Source organism: Trachurus japonicus, chromosome 17, assembly GCF_045865225.1.
Source record: "Trachurus japonicus isolate A0001 chromosome 17, Traja_1.0".
NCBI classification, from domain to species: Eukaryota; Metazoa; Chordata; class Actinopteri; order Carangiformes; family Carangidae; genus Trachurus; species Trachurus japonicus.
The window spans coordinates 1934747-1952434 of NC_140923.1; the positions used below are offsets into that span (position 1 = coordinate 1934747).

Sequence of the window (17688 nt, forward strand, 5' to 3'; positions counted from 1 at the left end):
ATCTGGTCTGAACCAGGTCTGGTGGATCTGTTGAGTCTGTAAATACAGTTTAATAAAGAAGAGAAGATCTGAGCTGTTTGTAAAGTGCCTTCAGAAAACTCATTGGCGCTATGAACTGATTCGTACTGTTGTGAATTGTATTGTATTGTATTGTATTGTAGGCTACTGTATTGTATTGTATTGTATTGTATTGTAGTTGCTATTGTCAATAAAGCTCTCTTGGTTTGAATGGATCTGGTTAATCTGACCACCATCTGTTAGCAGATTAGCTCCAACAGTTAATCTCCATCAGTCGACATGTTGGACACGAGGAGCAGAGTTGTCTTCTCAGGTATGTCCTCGCACCGAGACACTCCGAGACACTGGGACACCGAGACACTGAGACAGAGACTAAGACACTCAGACAAATAGACTAAGAGACACTGAGACTAAGACACTGACAGTGAGACAGAGACAGAGACAAAGAGACTGAGACAGAGACACAGGAACAGAGACAAATAGACTGAGACACAGAGACAAATAGACTGAGACACAGAGACAAAAAGACAGAGACACTGAGACAAAAAGACTAAGACACAGAGACAAATAGACTGAGACACAGAGACAAATAGACTAAGACACTGAGACAAAAAGACTAAGACACAAACAAAAAGACTAAGACACTGAGACAAAGACACAGAGACAAAAAGACTAAGACACAGAGACAAATAGACTAAGACACAGAGACAAAAAGACTAAGACACTGAGACAAAAAGACTAAGACACTGAGACAAATAGACTAAGACACAGAGACAAATAGGCAAAGACACAGAGACAAAAAGACTAAGACACAGAGACAAAAAGACAGAGACAAAAAGACAGAGACACTGAGACAAAAAGACTAAGACACAGAGACAAAAAGACTAAGACACAGAGACAAAAAGACAGAGACACTGAGACAAAAAGACTAAGACACAGAGACAAAAAGACTAAGACACAGAGACAAAAAGACTAAGACACTGAGACAAATAGACTAAGACACTGAGACAAAAAGACAGAGACACAGAGACAAAAAGACAGAGACACTGAGACAAATAGACTAAGACACAGAGACAAATAGGCAAAGACACAGAGACAAAAAGACTAAGACACAGAGACAAAAAGACAGAGACAAAAAGACAGAGACACTGAGACAAAAAGACTAAGACACAGAGACAAAAAGACTAAGACACAGAGACAAAAAGACAGAGACACTGAGACAAAAAGACAGAGACACTGAGACAAAAAGACTAAGACACTGAGACAAATAGACTAAGACACAGAGACAAATAGGCAAAGACACAGAGACAAAAAGACTAAGACACAGAGACAAAAAGACAGAGACACAGAGACAAAAAGACAGAGACACTGAGACAAAAAGACTAAGACACAGAGACAAAAAGACTAAGACACAGAGACAAATAGACTAAGACACAGAGACAAAAAGACTAAGACACAGAGACAAATAGACTAAGACACAGAGACAAATAGACTAAGACACAGAGACAAATAGACAAAGACACTGAGACTGAGACACTGAGATAAAGACAAAGACACTAAGACACTCTTGAGTCCAACATTCACACCTCAGGTTTCAGTTGACTCCATCAAACCTTCATGTCTTCATGTTTCCGTCAACGTATTTTCTTTGCTGACGTTTGTCTCCTCTGTCCACCACCTGTGTGTGTGTGTGTGTGTGTGTGTGTGTGTGTGTGTGTGTGTGTGTGCGTCAGTGCTGCTGTGTGTGTCTCTGGCCTCGGCCTTCGTGGACGAGCTGGATGACTCGTGAGTAGATCTCTTTTGTCTTTTGTCCTCTCTGAGCCTCCGTTCTGTCTCAGTCCATCTTTTTACTCATCTTCAGACTTTTATTGTGAAGGTTTCTTGTTTTATTTCCCTTATGAATGATCACAGGGGCTTTTATTTTGGTGATGGATATAGTTTGATTGTTGTTGTTGAACAGTTTCATGGAGACGAGAGGAGACGATGACATCTGGCTTATTAAAGTAGGTGGTTATTATACACACACAATAACAATACAATACAGTCTGATCAATATAGCACCAGTGTGATGTCAGAGGCGTGTCGTGTGCAGCCAGGGCCGTTGTCTAGGCCTAGGGGAGAAAGGTGATGATAACTCTAGGGGCCCAGCGCCCAGTGGGGCCCATAAAAAACCCCAGTAGTCTAATCTTTGTATGACTGATTTATTCTGCGTAAGACCCTGACTAATACTCACAGTACACTGTAAAAACTCAACATCTTTCCAAGAATATTTGTCTTATTTCTTGTCCAAATGTCTCATTTCTAGTCAAATTTTAGATAATTTTCACTTAAATTCACAATAGAAAAACTTGCTCCACTATCAGATTTTTTTCTACTTATTCCAAGTGAAAATCTGCTTGAAAGAAGTAAAAAGTGTCTAAAAACAAGCTACTTTTAATATGATGTGTCTTATTTTAAGTAGAATGAGATTTGTTTTGACTAGAAATAAGACAAATATTCTTGCTAAGATACTTGAGTTTTTGCAGTGTAATGCTGCATTAGCATCAAAACAAAGAAGGCTAAATAAAAAACGATAATACATACGTAGTCTAAGAAAAAAAAAGGAAAAGTTAGGGGGAGGGGCCCACTTTAGTATTCTTTAAGGGGGCCCAGAATTCCTAGCAACGGCCCTGTGTGCAGCAGCTGACCTATGACCCTAACTGCTTGCCGTATGTGTGTGTTTGTGTGTTGTGTACAGTTCTACGCCCCCTGGTGTACGCTGTGTAAGCAGATGGATCCTCTTTGGCACCAGATCGGCTCAGAACTCCGGAGTCTCGGTTCTCCGGTCAACGTCGGAAAATCAGACGCAACTGTGAACACCGGTCAGTCTCCCTGTCAAAATAAAAGTCTTAATTTACTGTCAAAATAAAAGTCTTAAAGGGACATTGTGTAGGAATTCCTCCCATTGCGGTTGTATATCTCAAGCAACTCAATCGTATTTTTCATGCTGCATTCACCTGAAATTGGGCAGACGGCAGACGGACGACAGCCGCTGCACGTAACGGCATAAACAAGCCTCTATGTAAACAAGTGGTCCGTCAGCACGAGGCAAAACAATACACGTGACAATATGTTGTCATGGCGATGTGGTATTGTTTTACCGTCTTTCTCTGGACTTCTGTGACTAAAATGACATCTGGTTTGTTAGCGACGGCCGTCTGCCCGACTGCAGGTGAATGCAGCATCAGTGTAACGCTCAAATCGATTTTCATGAATAGATAACAGGAGAAGTTACGCAATGTCCCTTTAATGCTGTCAAAATAAAAGTCTTAATGCTGTCAAAATAAAACCAAGTAGCCTAGTGTTCTGTCTCTGTGAGGCCCAGTCTGATGTGTGTTTTTTTCTGTAGGTTTGGCCAAAGAGTTCAAGGTCAGAGGTTACCCGGCCATCCTCATGTAAGTCCTCGTGGTGACATCACTGCAAGTCGACCAATCAGATCACAGCACAGTGAACATGTGAATGTTTAAACAGATGTTTCTCTATTCTCAGGCTGAAGAAAGGGGTCAAGTATAACTATCCAGGACCCAGAACCAGAGAAGGAATCATGGACTTCGCCCATCGAGTGGGAGGGTGAGAGCAACAACAACCAGGGGCCTCATTTATCAAAGAGCGTGTAAAAGTCCTCTTAAATTTTCAGTACGACGGAAAGGCAAAATGTGCGTACGACCAAAAAATATACACTCTCTTCAGATCTATCAAACTCCGCGTACACACGGCTGCACGGTATTTCCCTTGATAGATCACACCGGACCTGAGAAAAGCGTGGATGAGAACACGCCTCATACCCAGCCCCCTAAACGGCCCCACGCAACCATAAGTGGTCAATGCAAATCAGTTACGTGCATATTAAGTAGCCATGTGCGCTCTGGAAACGTGTGGAATGACGTCAGTGGAAGACGGTGAAGACAACAGACGACGGAGAGCGGAGGAAGAAGCGGAATTTCTCTGAAAGCGAGATACACGGTAACACGGCAATATCAGTCAGAAACATCATCTTGCATTGAAAGGCTACAATAAAAACAAAAAACTCCCAAATCTAAATGAAACAGAACAGAAAGAAGAAGAATCATATTTATTCTGCCCCTTATTTTAGATTATGTCATAATAATTTAAAGCAGGGTTTCCACTGCCAGTCAGTACTTTGCACCCCTTTCCACTAACCCCCAACTTCCGTTCACTGGAAGACTTTGATTTTCATTTGTGCATAGCTATATATTTAAAAAAAAAAAAAAAAAAAAACATTGAAGTCCACCAGTCTGTGACTTTTCCTAAAATGATGTTGGGCAGCACCCAGTTTTGTTAAATACAATAAATATTATTCACACAAAAAATATCGATCATGTTTTCTCATTTGCTTTGATTTGCGCCGACATTATTGTGCTTGCTGCTTGCTTGTGTGTGTCCAGTCTGGCTACGTAACACACGCACGTCGCAGAAATTATTTTCCAGACTGGACAGACTGGTTGTGGAAGAGGTGTAGCTTACATGCAGGGGAAAAATATCAATATGATATCAAAAGAAAACGAAATTCGTTTTATAAAGCCAGTATTTAGGAGCAAACTAGTGTAAATGCACAGGGGAAAAATCTGAGTCGCTGTGCTTTTCATGTAAAGTGCCGACGTCAACACGTGTGCGGTGGTGGTGGTGGTGGGGGGGGGGGGGTCATCATCACCACCACTACTTGCTACTTCAAACAGTGTCCGCGCTCCTCTCTCCCTCGCATACTGCAGTTCTCTGACTCTGCAGCGGTGTCGCCAATTCCTCTTGTTCTTCAAAAAGCGTGTAAATGCCGGTACGCCATGGTCGGACTGGTCGTAAATTTTTGCTCTTACTCCCGACAAGTTTTGGTTTGATAGATCCCAAATTAGGCGGAGAAAAGTGCGTACGCACAAAATGGGGGAAAGAGCGTGTAAAAAAGCGTGTATCCACAATGATAAATGAGGCCCCAGGGCCGTTTTACACTGTAAAAACTCAACATCTTTCCAAGAATATTTGTCTTATTTCTTGTCCAAATGTCTCATTTCTAGTCAAAACTAATCTCTTTCCACTTAAAATAAGACTCATTACCTAAAAATGTACTTGTTTTTAGATAATTTTCACTTCAAATTCACAATAAATAGAAAAATCTGCCAGTGAAAGTAAGTTTTTTGTGCTTGTAATAAGGAAGAAAAACTTGCTCCACTATCAGATTTTTTCTACTTATTCCAAGTGAAAATCTGCTTGAAAGAAGTAAAAAGTGTCTAAAAACAAGCTACTTTTAATGTGATGAGTCTTATTTTAAGTAGAATGAGATTTGTTTTGACTAGAAATGACATTTTGACTAGAAATAAGACAAATATTCTTGCTAAGATACTTGAGTTTTTGCAGTGTAATGCTGCATTAGCATCAAAACAAAGAAGGCTAAATAAAAAACCATAATACATACGTAGTCTAAGAAAAAAAAAGGAAAAGTTAGGGGGAGGGGCCCACTTTAGTATTCTTTAAGGGGGCCCAGAATTCATAGCAACGGCCCTGGTAACAACAACTGTTCTCTGACTGTGTGTGTGTTGTTTTGTGTTTTGTGTTGTGTGTTGTGTGTTGTGTGTTGTGTATTGTGTGTGTGTGTGTGTGTGTGTGTGTGTGTGTGTGTGTGTGTGTGTGTTGTTCAGGCCTCTGGTTCGATCCCTGACCAGTCTGCAGCTGTTCCAACACGCCATGACCGAGCGTGACGTCATGTTCGTTTACGTTGGAACCACGTCACAGCTAAAGGTACACACACACACACACACACACACACACACACACACACACACACACACACACACACACACACACACACACTGACCTGTGCTGTGTTTCCAGGGAAACTACACGTCTGCAGCGGAGGAACTCATCGTCCACACCTACTTCTTCTCTGCTACCAGAGACGTTCTCCCCAAGGTCTGTTCTACTGTCACAGCGTAGTTGTGATGTCACAGCGTAGTTGTGATGTCACAGCGTAGTTGTGATGTCACAGCTGACAGGTTTATGTCGAGCCATTTTAACATTTAAAAGCCAGACTGGATGTGTGTTGTAGATCTCTGTAATTCAGTTTTGCCTCTTGTCAAAAAGAACATTTCAGATCCACAACTACGTTCTTCCTTCACTGTAACCATTCATGTGTATGGGGTTTGTCATTACAGATATCTACAGTTCAGCTGCAGATATCCACTATGTGAATTACAGATATCTGTAACTGAATTACCGAGTAGGGTGAAGCTGCAGTACCGGAGTAACCGTAGCTGTAGGACCGACCGCAGCTCTAGGACCGCAGCTGTAGGACCCGTTCGATTTACGTCACAGCGCTTCCTACCAAGTGGAGACTGCCGTTACCTGCTGATCATTTTTAATCTCGTCTGAAGTTACTGCCGTCAGATTTATCGACTACAAATCACCTCAAACGTGCTCCTAACTACTTTCTGGACATTGGACTCTCTCTATTCTACACTCTACTGGTCTTTTTACTAAAATTAAAGCTTGAATAATGTAGAATATTTATTAAAACATTTTCAAAAATAATATTATATATATTATCATATACATGTTAGGATGGGTATATTTGTGTAGTCTTATCTGTCATAAACACGTTTACTGTCGCGGACTTCCACCGAGCTCCTTTTTTTTTTTTTTTTCACCGTGACCGACAAGAGCAGTGACAGGGAGGCTCTGAGGCTCTGAGCGCAGGTTCGGTTTTCAGCAGCGGTGTGGAAGATGGCAGATAGCCTCCACTGTCCCTGTAACAAGCTACAAGTCATTTATTATGCTGTTAAATGACGGTAAATATGAAATATAAGGTAAATATCCATAGTTCTCCTCCTCTGCTGTCCTCTGATCAGAGCGGCGTCCCTAGCAATGGGCTGTTTTACCTAGCAACGGTCTGGAAATCAACTGCTGGAATTATTTTTCTGTTGTTTAATCAGCTCCTTTATTCATTGCCTAAACACAATTACACTTCTCACTCAAACTGATCTGGCCTGTCTCTACACTCTACCTGATCTTTTTACTAAACTTAACCAACTCCTTTCTTCGTTGCCTAACCACTCAAACTCAAAATGTGAACTTGTAATATAAAATTCAAAGCGGAATAATATAACGGTCAAAGCGGTGACCGTTTCCATAGTAACACAGCAACTTCCGAACGTTGGGGGTGTCGGGGCGCTGTGACGTAAATCGAACGGGTCCTACAGCTGCGGTTACTCCGGTACTGCAGCTTTATACTATTGGAATTACCACTAGTACTAATTCCAGTTTGAGATATCTACAACTTGATTCTGACTAGTCATAATTCCAGTTCTAGATATCTTTAATTCACCTCAATTACAGATATCTACATGTCCCTGTTCAGATATCTGAAATTAAGTTTTGACTAGGAGAAATGACGTTGTAGATATCTGTAACTGGAATTAGTACTAGTGGTAATTCAGTTACAGATATCTGTAATTCACATAGTGGATATCTGCAGCTGAACTGTAGATATCTGTAATGACAAACCCCATACACATGAATGGTTACAGTGACGGAAGAACGTAGTTGCAGATATCTGAAATGTTCTTTTTGACAAGAGGTAAAACTGAATTACAGATATCTTGAATAAAAACTCCAACTATTCAGAATGTAGTTATGACCAGTCAGAAAGACGTTGTTGATATCTACAATGTTGATTCTGGAGAGTCAAACTTAGCTTTTAGATGTTAAATCCTCTGGCCATAACCGGTGACATGGTGTCTTGCAGGCCGTCTCTCTGCCCTCGCTGCCGGCTGTGGTGGTTTTTAAAGACGGGACCTTCGTCACCTACAATGGTGAGACAGGACACTGACGCCTCACCTGTCTTCACCTGTCCTCTCTGTCCTCACCTGTCCTCACCTGTCCTCACCTGTCCTCACCTGTCCTCTCCTGTCCTCACCTGTCCTCTGCTGTCAACATCTGTCATCACCTGTCCTCTCCTCTCCTCTGTCCTCACCTGTCCTCACCTGTCTTCACCTGTCCTCTCCTCTCCTCTGTCCTCACCTGTCTTCACCTGTCCTCTCCTGTCCTCTTTCTCCTCACCTGTCCTCTCCTCTCCTCTGTCCTCACCTGTCTTCACCTGTCCTCTCCTCTCCTCTGTCCTCTCCTGTCCTCTTTCTCCTCTCCTCTCCTCTGTCCTCACCTGTCCTCTCCTGTCAACATCTGTCATCACCTGTCCTCTCCTCTCCTCTGTCCTCACCTGTCCTCACCTGTCTTCACCTGTCCTCTCCTCTCCTCTGTCCTCACCTGTCTTCACCTGTCCTCTCCTCTCCTCTGTCCTCTCCTGTCCTCTTTCTCCTCTCCTCTCCTCTGTCCTCACCTGTCCCCACCTGTCCTCTCCTGTCCTCTTTCTCCTCTCCTCTCCTCTGTCCTCACCTGTCCTCACCTGTCTTCACCTGTCCTCTCCTCTCCTCTGTCCCCACCTGTCCTCTTTCTCCTCACCTGTCCTCTCCTCTCCTCTGTCCCCACCTGTCCTCTCCTCTCCTCTTTCTCCTCACCTGTCCTCTCCTCTCCTCTGTCCCCACCTGTCCTCTCCTCACCTGTCCCCACCTGTCCTCTTTCTCCTCACCTGTCCTCTCCTCTCCTCTGTCCCCACCTGTCCTCTCCTGTCCTCTTTCTCCTCACCTGTCCTCTCCTCTCCTCTGTCCCCACCTGTCCTCTCCTCACCTGTCCTCTCCTGTCCTCTTTCTCCTCACCTGTCCTCTCCTCTCCTCTGTCCCCACCTGTCCTCTCCTGTCCTCTTTCTCCTCACCTGTCCTCTCCTCTCCTCTGTCCCCACCTGTCCTCTCCTCACCTGTCCTCTCCTGTCCTCTTTCTCCTCACCTGTCCTCTCCTCTCCTCTGTCCTCACCTGTCTTCACCTGTCCTCACCTGTCCTCACCTGTCCTCTCCTCTGTCCTCACCTGTCTTCACCTGTCCTCACCTGTCCTCTCCTCTCCTCTGTCCTCACCTGTCTTCACCTGTGTTCACCTGTCCTCTCTGTCCTCACCTGTGTTCACCTGTCCTCTCCTCTCCTCACCTGTCCTCTCTGTCCTCACCTGTCCTCTCCTCTCCTCACCTGTCCTCTCTGTCCTCACCTGTCCTCTCCTCTCCTCACCTGTCCTCTCTGTCCTCACCTGTCCTCTCCTCTCCTCACCTGTCCTCTCTGTCCTCACCTGTCCTCACCTGTCCCCACCTGTCCTCTCCTCACCTGTCCTCACCTGTCCTCTCCTCTCCTCTCCTGTCCTCTTTCTCCTCACCTGTCCTCTCCTCTCCTCTCCTGTCCTCTTTCTCCTCACCTGTCCTCTCCTCTCCTCTGTCCTCACCTGTCTTCACCTGTCCTCTCCTCTCCTCTGTCCTCACCTGTCCTCTTTCTCCTCACCTGTCCTCTCCTCTCCTCTGTCCTCACCTGTCTTCACCTGTCCTCTCCTCACCTGTCCTCTCCTGTCCTCTTTCTCCTCACCTGTCCTCACCTGTCTTCACCTGTCCTCTCCTCACCTGTCCTCACCTGTCCTCTCCTCTGTCCTCACCTGTCTTCACCTGTCCTCTCCTCACCTGTCCTCTTTCTCCTCTCCTCTGTCCTCACCTGTCCTCTCCTCTCCTCTGTCCTCACCTGTCTTCACCTGTCCTCACCTGTCCTCTCCTCTCCTCTGTCCTCACCTGTGTTCACCTCTCCTCACCTGTCCTCTCTGTCCTCTCTGTCCTCACCTGTCCTCTCTGTCCTCACCTGTCCTCTCCTCTCCTCACCTGTCCTCTCTGTCCTCACCTGTCCTCACCTGTCCCCACCTGTCCTCTCCTCACCTGTCCTCTCCTCTCCTCACCTGTCCTCTCTGTCCTCACCTGTCCTCTCCTCACCTGTCCTCACCTGTCCTCTCCTCTCCTCTCCTGTCCTCTCCTCTCCTGTCCTCTTTCTCCTCACCTGTCCTCTCCTCTCCTCTGTCCTCACCTGTCTTCACCTGTCCTCTCCTCTGTCCTCACCTGTCCTCTTTCTCCTCACCTGTCCTCTCCTCTCCTCTGTCCTCACCTGTCTTCACCTGTCCTCTCCTCACCTGTCCTCTCCTGTCCTCTTTCTCCTCACCTGTCTTCACCTGTCCTCTCCTGTCCTCTTTCTCCTCACCTGTCTTCACCTGTCATCTCCTCACCTGTCCTCTCCTGTCCTCTTTCTCCTCACCTGTCCTCTCCTCTCCTCTGTCCTCACCTGTCTTCACCTGTCCTCTCCTCTCCTCACCTGTCCTCTCCTCTCCTCACCTGTCTTCACCTGTCCTCTCCTCTCCTCACCTGTCCTCTCCTCTCCTCTGTCCTCACCTGTCCTCTCCTGTCCTCTCCTCTGTCCTCACCTGTCCTCTCCTCTCCTCTCCTCTCCTCACCTGTCCTCATCTGTCCTCTCTGTCCTCACCTGTCCTCTCTGTCCTCACCTGTCCTCACCTGTCCCCACCTGTCCTCTCTGTCCTCACCTGTCCTCTCCTCTGTCCTCACCTGTCCTCTCCTCTGTCCTCTCCTCTCCTCTCCTCTCCTCACCTGTCCTCTCCTCTCCTCTCCTCTCCTCTGTCCTCACCTGTCTTCACCTGTCCTCTCCTCTCCTCACCTGTCCTCATCTGTCCTCTCTGTCCTCACCTGTCCTCTCCTCTCCTCACCTGTCCTCTCTGTCCTCACCTGTCCCCACCTGTCCTCACCTGTCCTCACCTGTCCCCACCTGTCCTCTCCTCTCCTCACCTGTCCTCACCTGTCCTCTCCTCTCCTCACCTGTCCTCACCTGTCCTCTGTCCTCACCTGTCCCCACCTGTCCTCTCCTCTCCTCACCTGTCCTCACCTGTCCTTTCCTCTCCTCACCTGTCCTCTCTGTCCTCACCTGTCCCCACCTGTCCTCACCTGTCCTCACCTGTCCCCACCTGTCCTCTCCTCTCCTCACCTGTCCTCTCCTCTCCTCACCTGTCCTCACCTGTCCTCTCCTCTCCTCACCTGTCCTCACCTGTCCTCTGTCCTCACCTGTCCTCTCCTCTCCTCACCTGTCCTCTCCTCTCCTCACCTGTCCTCTCCTCTCCTCACCTGTCCTCACCTGTCCTCTCCTCTCCTCACCTGTCCTCACCTGTCCTTTCCTCTCCTCACCTGTCCTCTCTGTCCTCACCTGTCCCCACCTGTCCTCACCTGTCCTCACCTGTCCCCACCTGTCCTCTCCTCTCCTCACCTGTCCTCTCCTCTCCTCACCTGTCCTCACCTGTCCTCTCCTCTTCTCACCTGTCCTCTGTCCTCACCTGTCCCCACCAGTCAGCTCATTAGATTCCTACTCAGTTAAAGTCACAGGTGTGAGTGATCAGGTGACCCTGTACCTGTGTTCCAGAGCAACAAGACGGAGACCTGAAGTCCTGGATCAACAGAGAACGTTTCCCCAACTACTCTCAGATCGACACGTACACGCTGTACGCCATGGGAGACTCAGGTAACACACACCTGAACACACCTGAACACACCTGAACACACATGTCAGAGTGTGACGTCATAGCTGAGCTCTGATTGGTTGAGGTCTCTCCTGCAGGTAAACTGGTGGCGCTGGCGCTGGTGGAGCAGAGGCGCCTGTGTGAGCGGAGTCTCAGGTAACGGACTCAGTGTGGCGGTTTATGTCAACAAGACATTTTAACATCTAACAGCCAGACTGGATGTGTGTTGTAGATCTCTGTAATTCAGTTTTGCCTCTTGTCAAAAAGAACATTTCAGATCTACAACTACGTTCTTCCTTCACTGTAACCATTCATGTGTATGGGGTTTGTCATTACAGATATCTACAGTTCAGCTGCAGATATCCACTATGTGAATTACAGATATCTGTAACTGAATTTGATTCTGACTAGTCATAATTCCAGTTCAAATATCTCTAATTCACCTCAATTAAAGATATCTACATGTCCCTGTTCAGATATCTGGAATTAAGTTTTTACTGGTCAAAATGACGTTGTAGATATCTGTAACTGGAATTAGTACTAGTGGTAATTCAGTTCCAGATATCTGTAATTCACATAGCGGATATCTGCAACTGAATTGTAGATATCTGTAATGACAAACCCCATACACATGAATGATTAAAGAGACCTCATTTGTCCTAGGAAGAATGTAGTTGTGGATCTGAAATGTTCTTTTTGACAAGAGGTAAAACTGAATTACAGATATCTTGAATAAAAAAATCCAACTATTCAAAATGTAGTTAGGACCAGTCAGAAAGACGTTGTTGATATCTACAATGTTGATTCTGGAGAGTCAAACTTAGCTTTTAAATGTTAAATCCTCTTGCCATAATAAGGCGGTTTGGATCAGAGCTGTGTGTGATGTGTTTCCTGTCCCGTGAGCAGGTTCAGAGGTCTGGTGGAGAAGGTGGCGTTGGAGCGCGGCGACGCCTACAGCAGGTCAGACTCCGGCTCCACGCGCTTTTATTCTGAAAACTGCTGCAGAGTGACACCAAAATAAAAGCTCCGTCTGTCTGTCTGTCTGTGTTTCAGGAGCTTCTACTTCGGCTCCATGGAGGGAGGAGCCTACATCAACGGCCTGACCATGAGGTGAGTGACCACAGCCGGTCAACACAGCTCGCCATCGTCCAGTCGATTTTTAATTTTATTTTTATTAAACATATATATATATACACAAACATACAATACAAACAATAAACATACAATGAACAGATAAACAAAAAATATATACATATATACATTGAAAGGGGTATTAATATTATATTATATATTATAGATATTATGAAATCATATAGTTGTTTGTAATCATTTATAATATTCCAAGGTTTTTATAGCTTGTCTGTCTTTCATATTTTGTAATAGCTGCATGTAATATCTTATTTCTACTTTAAACTCATAAAAATATGTTTTTTTGGATGACCATTTACATTTATGGATATAATATTTTCCTTGTAAAATAAAAAGATTCAACAAAAACAATTCCTTTCCCTTAAGTTTTTTTTCATCATAAGTGAGAATTATATCTTTTTTTTTTTAGTTTAATCTTGATGCCTGTCAAATATGTGAACATGTCTTCTAGTTCTATCCAAAACAAATAGGTGTAACGACATTCAAAAAAAAGATGACAAATATTTTCCTCCTCCTGTTCACAAAAAGTACAGTGGATATTAATATTTTTATATTTAGAGATGGCCTGATTAACCGGGTAAATTGAATGCATAATTTTAAAAGAAACTTCTTTAATTTTGTTTGTGACACAGTATTTGTTACTTGAAGTCCATACTGAGTTCCAGTTTATATCTATGTCCACAAATGTTGAGTTCCACAACAGTTTAGCTGCTGGGGTATTCATTTCTTTCCTCAAATGTCTATTGAGTCGATGGAGCGTCAGCGTCTGTGTCTCTGTTCTCAGTGAGGTCGTCGTCCCCTCCTTCATCGTGGTCGACTTGTCCAACGACGGCTACTTCCTGCCGCCTGCTGCCGTGGAGACGGAGCAGCAGCTGATCGACTTCCTGGACGGAGTTCTGGACGGCAGCGTCCAGGTGAGTGTGGACCAGCGGTGGACAGTAACAGAGTACATTTACTTGAGTATTAGATTTCTTTGGTACTTATTACTCTTACTTGAATACATTTCCAAGACAAATATTAGTACTTTTACTGGAGTTAATTAGTAGGAAGGCTGAAAAGTACTGGTTACTCTCAGGTCTTTTTCTAAAATCCTATTGGACACAAGCTGTGTTTGTCTGTGAAGGAAACCCTAACCCCTAAAAGCAGCACATCAGTGCAGCTGAGCAGCAAAGAGTTCATTCTCACTAACAAGAGTTAAAAGCTCCTTACATTCATTTACAAACTATTAGAGTCATTCATTGATGTGAACAATAAGACATTTACTCTTACTCTTACTTAAAGGGACAACAAGGAGTTTTTCACACTACATTTATGAGCTTCCGCACCGTGAAATTCTTTGACCGGTGCAAGACAGACTCATGTTTTCATTCATCAAGAATTAAAGTCAGAGGTTGGAAGACGATCACATACCGTCGTAGTTCCCACCATAAACGGAGATTCGGCGGCGTTATTCTCATGACTCGCCACGAAACTGAAAGTAAAGAAACGCTGGTCGGCTCGCCCAGCATTTCCACCACCACTAATAATAACAAAATAACCATAGAGACAAAACCATAGATTTATCTAAAATGGACCATTAACAAGTGGTAACGGAGATTCATCCACATTAATATCAGACTTTTTATAACCAAATAGAAACTCCTGGTTGTCCCTTTAAGTAAATTTATAAGCATGTACTTTTGGATACTTAAGTACCTTTAAAAGCAAGTACTTTTTTACTCTTACTGGAGTAACATGTCGACTGAGCTACTTTTACTTGTAACGGAGTAAATTTTGACCAGTAGTATTTGTACTCTTACTGAAGTACTGGGGTTGAGTACCTGTGAGGGTGGGGGGGGGTGGGGGGGTCATGAGCATGTGTGAGACTCTGAGGTGCGTTTGTTTCAGTCTCAGGGAGGAAACAGTGGCGTCCAGCGCCTCAGACGCTTCACCTACGAGGCCAAGATCACGCTCACGGTAAGTCCTTCACCACCGGTCCGTTCCCTGACGGTAAGTCCAAAGACGTTTAGAAACCAAGACGCTCCACTACGAGTCAGTTTTCTGTCTCTGTGGACAGACCGTGACTCCACCCCCTTTAGGAGGCCAGCGGACCGTGACTCCGCCCCCTTTAGGAGACCAACAGACCGTGACTCCGCCCCCTTTAGGAGACCGGCAGACCGTGACTCCGCCCCCTTTAGGAGACCAACAGACCGTGACTCCGCCCCCTTTAGGAGACCAGCAGACCGTGACTCCGCCCCCTTTAGGAGACCAACAGACCGTGACTCCGCGCCCTTTAGGAGACCATCAGACCGTGACTCCGCCCCCTTTAGGAGACCATCAGACCGTGACTCCGCCCCCTTTAGGAGACCATCAGACCGTGACTCCTCCCCCTTTAGGAGACCATCAGACCGTGACTCCTCCCCCTTTAGGAGACCAACAGACCGTGACTCCGCCCCCTTTAGGAGACCAGCAGACCGTGACTCCTCCCCCTTTAGGAGACCAACAGACCGTGACTCCGCCCCCTTTCGGAGACCAGTAGACCGTGACTCCGCCCCCTTTAGGAGACCGGCAGACTGTGACTCCGCCCCCTTTAGGAGACCAGCAGACCGTGACTCCGCCCCCTTTAGGAGACCGGCAGACCGTGACCCCGCCCCCTTTAGGAGACCAGCAGACCGTGACTCCGCCCCCTTTAGGAGCCCAGCGGACCGTGACTCCGCCCCCTTTAGGAGACCGGCAGACCGTGACTCCGCCCCCTTTAGTAGGAGACCAGCAGACAGACATGACTCCGCCCCCCTTTAGGACACCAGCAGACCGTGACTCCGCCCCCTTTAGGAGACCAGCAGACCGTGACTCCGCCCCCTTTAGGAGACCCGCAGACCGTGACTCCGCCCCCTTTAGGAGCCCAGCGGACCGTGACTCCGCCCCCTTTAGGAGCCCAGCGGACCGTGACTCCGCCCCCTTTAGGAGCCCAGCGGACTGTGACTCCGCCCCCGTTAGGAGACCAGTAGACCGTGACCCCGCCCCCTTTAGGAGACCAGCAGACCGTGACTCCGCCCCCTTTAGGAGACTAGCAGACCATGACCCCGCCCCCTTTGGGAGACCGGCAGACCGTGACCCCGCCCCCTTTAGGAGACCAGCAGACCACGACTCCGCCCCCTTTAGGAGACCAGCAGACCGTGACTCCGCCCTCTTTAGGAGACCGGCAGACCGTGACTCCGCCCCCTTTAGGAGCCCAGCGGACTGTGACTCCGCCCCCTTTAGGAGACCAGTAGACCGTGACCCCGCCCCCTTTAGGAGACCAGCAGACCGTGACTCCGCCCCCTTTAGGAGATCAGTAGACCGTGACTCCGCCCCCTTTAGGAGACCAGTAGACCGTGACCCCGCCCCCTTTAGGAGACCAGCAGACCGTGACTCCGCCCCCTTTAGGAGACCAGCAGACCGTGACTCCGCCCCCTTTAGGAGAAGAGTAGACCATGACTCCGCCCTCTTTAGGAGACCAGTAGACAGTGACTCCGCCCCCTTTAGGAGACCATCAGACCGTGACTCCGCCCTCTTTAGGAGACCAGTAGACAGTGACTCCGCCCCCTTCAGGAGACCAACAGACCGTGACTCCGCCCCCTTTAGGAGACCAGTAGATCTGTACAATTAGCCAAATGGCACATTCATAAATGTCATTACACTAATCAAAAACCACTTTTTCTTATTTTTGAAAATGAAGCCAAACAATACATTAAGTCTATTAAAAAATCCATCAACATGAAAGCTATAAAAACTTTGAATTTATGTACACTTTACAATGTTTTCGTATGAAAGCTTGTCTCTGCATTGTATTGTCTGTATTGAAACCCCCCGGCGATGTTCTGTTGCTGTATTGAATTGTATTGCACCATGCTGACTTAATAAAGTTTCTAAAAAAAAGAAAAAAAAAAAAGAAAGGAAATAGAGGATCTTTGGTAAGTCCATTACCGTTGGTCCGTTTCCTGTCTGTGACCTCTGACCTCTGACCTCTGACCTCGTCCTGCCAGGTGGTGTTCAGCCAGGCACCGCTGCTCGGCTGCTTCCTGGTCGGCTTCCCGATCGCCATCATCACCGTCTTCGTTTACCTCTGCATCAAAGCCCGCTCCTCCCAGGGCGACCACGACGACGACAGCGTGACAGAGTCAACTCCGCCCCCAAGACGCCTCCAGAAACCAGCCGACAAAAAGACCCAGTGAGGAGGACGGAGGCGGACTGGCCGGCGCCGGTCCAGACCCACAGACCAGCACAGGCTCACAACACCTGTATGACCTGTCCATAATATAAATAAAAGAGAGATTCTTGCACCTGAACGCCTCTCACTGATTCTTGCACCTGAACGCCTCACACTGATTGACTGATCAATAAACTCTGTAAAAGAGAGTAGTGACAGCATCGGTCCAATGGCAGCGCCTCCTGGTGGAGGAATATGGGTTTTGCAAAAGCGCCCAAGAACTGACATCTCTGCATTGTTGGTGAATGAGCAGTGTGGTGTTTTCAATAATTTAAGGACATTTATAGATCACCCACGTTAATAGCATCATTGAGGATCCTTTACAGATAAACATTAACACATAGGCCAGTAAAAAAAACAAAAAACAAAAAATAGTTGTCTACATTAATGTTTCAATCTACATTTTGTAATAAACAAATTATAAGTAGGGCCGGCTGACCCAAAAAAATCGAAGCTTCGTTCGTTGCCATGGTAATCGATCTTTAAGTCCGTGATCGATTTTTTTTTTTCTTCCTTTTTTCCTTTTTGACACCGGTTCTCATCGGCAACTGTTACATACATGTTACAATAAGTAGGCGACTTGGCATCCTGGAAACCTGCCTGATTTTGGAGATATGCAGTGTTTGTTTGCCGTTACTTTCATTATTTCCACTACGAAATAAGGAAAGTAATGGCTAGTAATTCTCACATCTTCCGGCATTTTTTGCAGTCCGACTAGTCCTGTATACTTTCTGCTACTTCAACAATTAAAACATCAAATTGTGCAGCTTCTTAATCTGGACATTCATTATTTTATACTCTTTATACTTTTTTTTCAAAT

General features: G+C 46.2%; 1 protein-coding gene across 1 annotated transcript; it reads left to right on the forward strand.

Annotated features, from left to right (window-relative positions):
- The first annotated feature begins 251 nt into the window (after window positions 1-251).
- On the forward strand, window positions 252-16835 carry LOC146969705 (protein disulfide-isomerase tmx3a-like). Its single transcript, XM_085803945.1, has 16 exons — window positions 252-331; window positions 1752-1803; window positions 1979-2021; window positions 2756-2879; window positions 3407-3452; window positions 3547-3627; window positions 5706-5805; window positions 5899-5976; window positions 7808-7874; window positions 11395-11493; window positions 11590-11647; window positions 12398-12451; window positions 12545-12601; window positions 13425-13554; window positions 14528-14596; window positions 16645-16835. The coding sequence occupies exons 1-16, from the start codon at window positions 298-300 to the stop codon at window positions 16831-16833; spliced, it is 1281 nt and encodes a 426-aa protein (XP_085660071.1). The 5' UTR covers window positions 252-297; the 3' UTR covers window positions 16834-16835.
- Window positions 16836-17688: the final 853 nt, after the last annotated feature.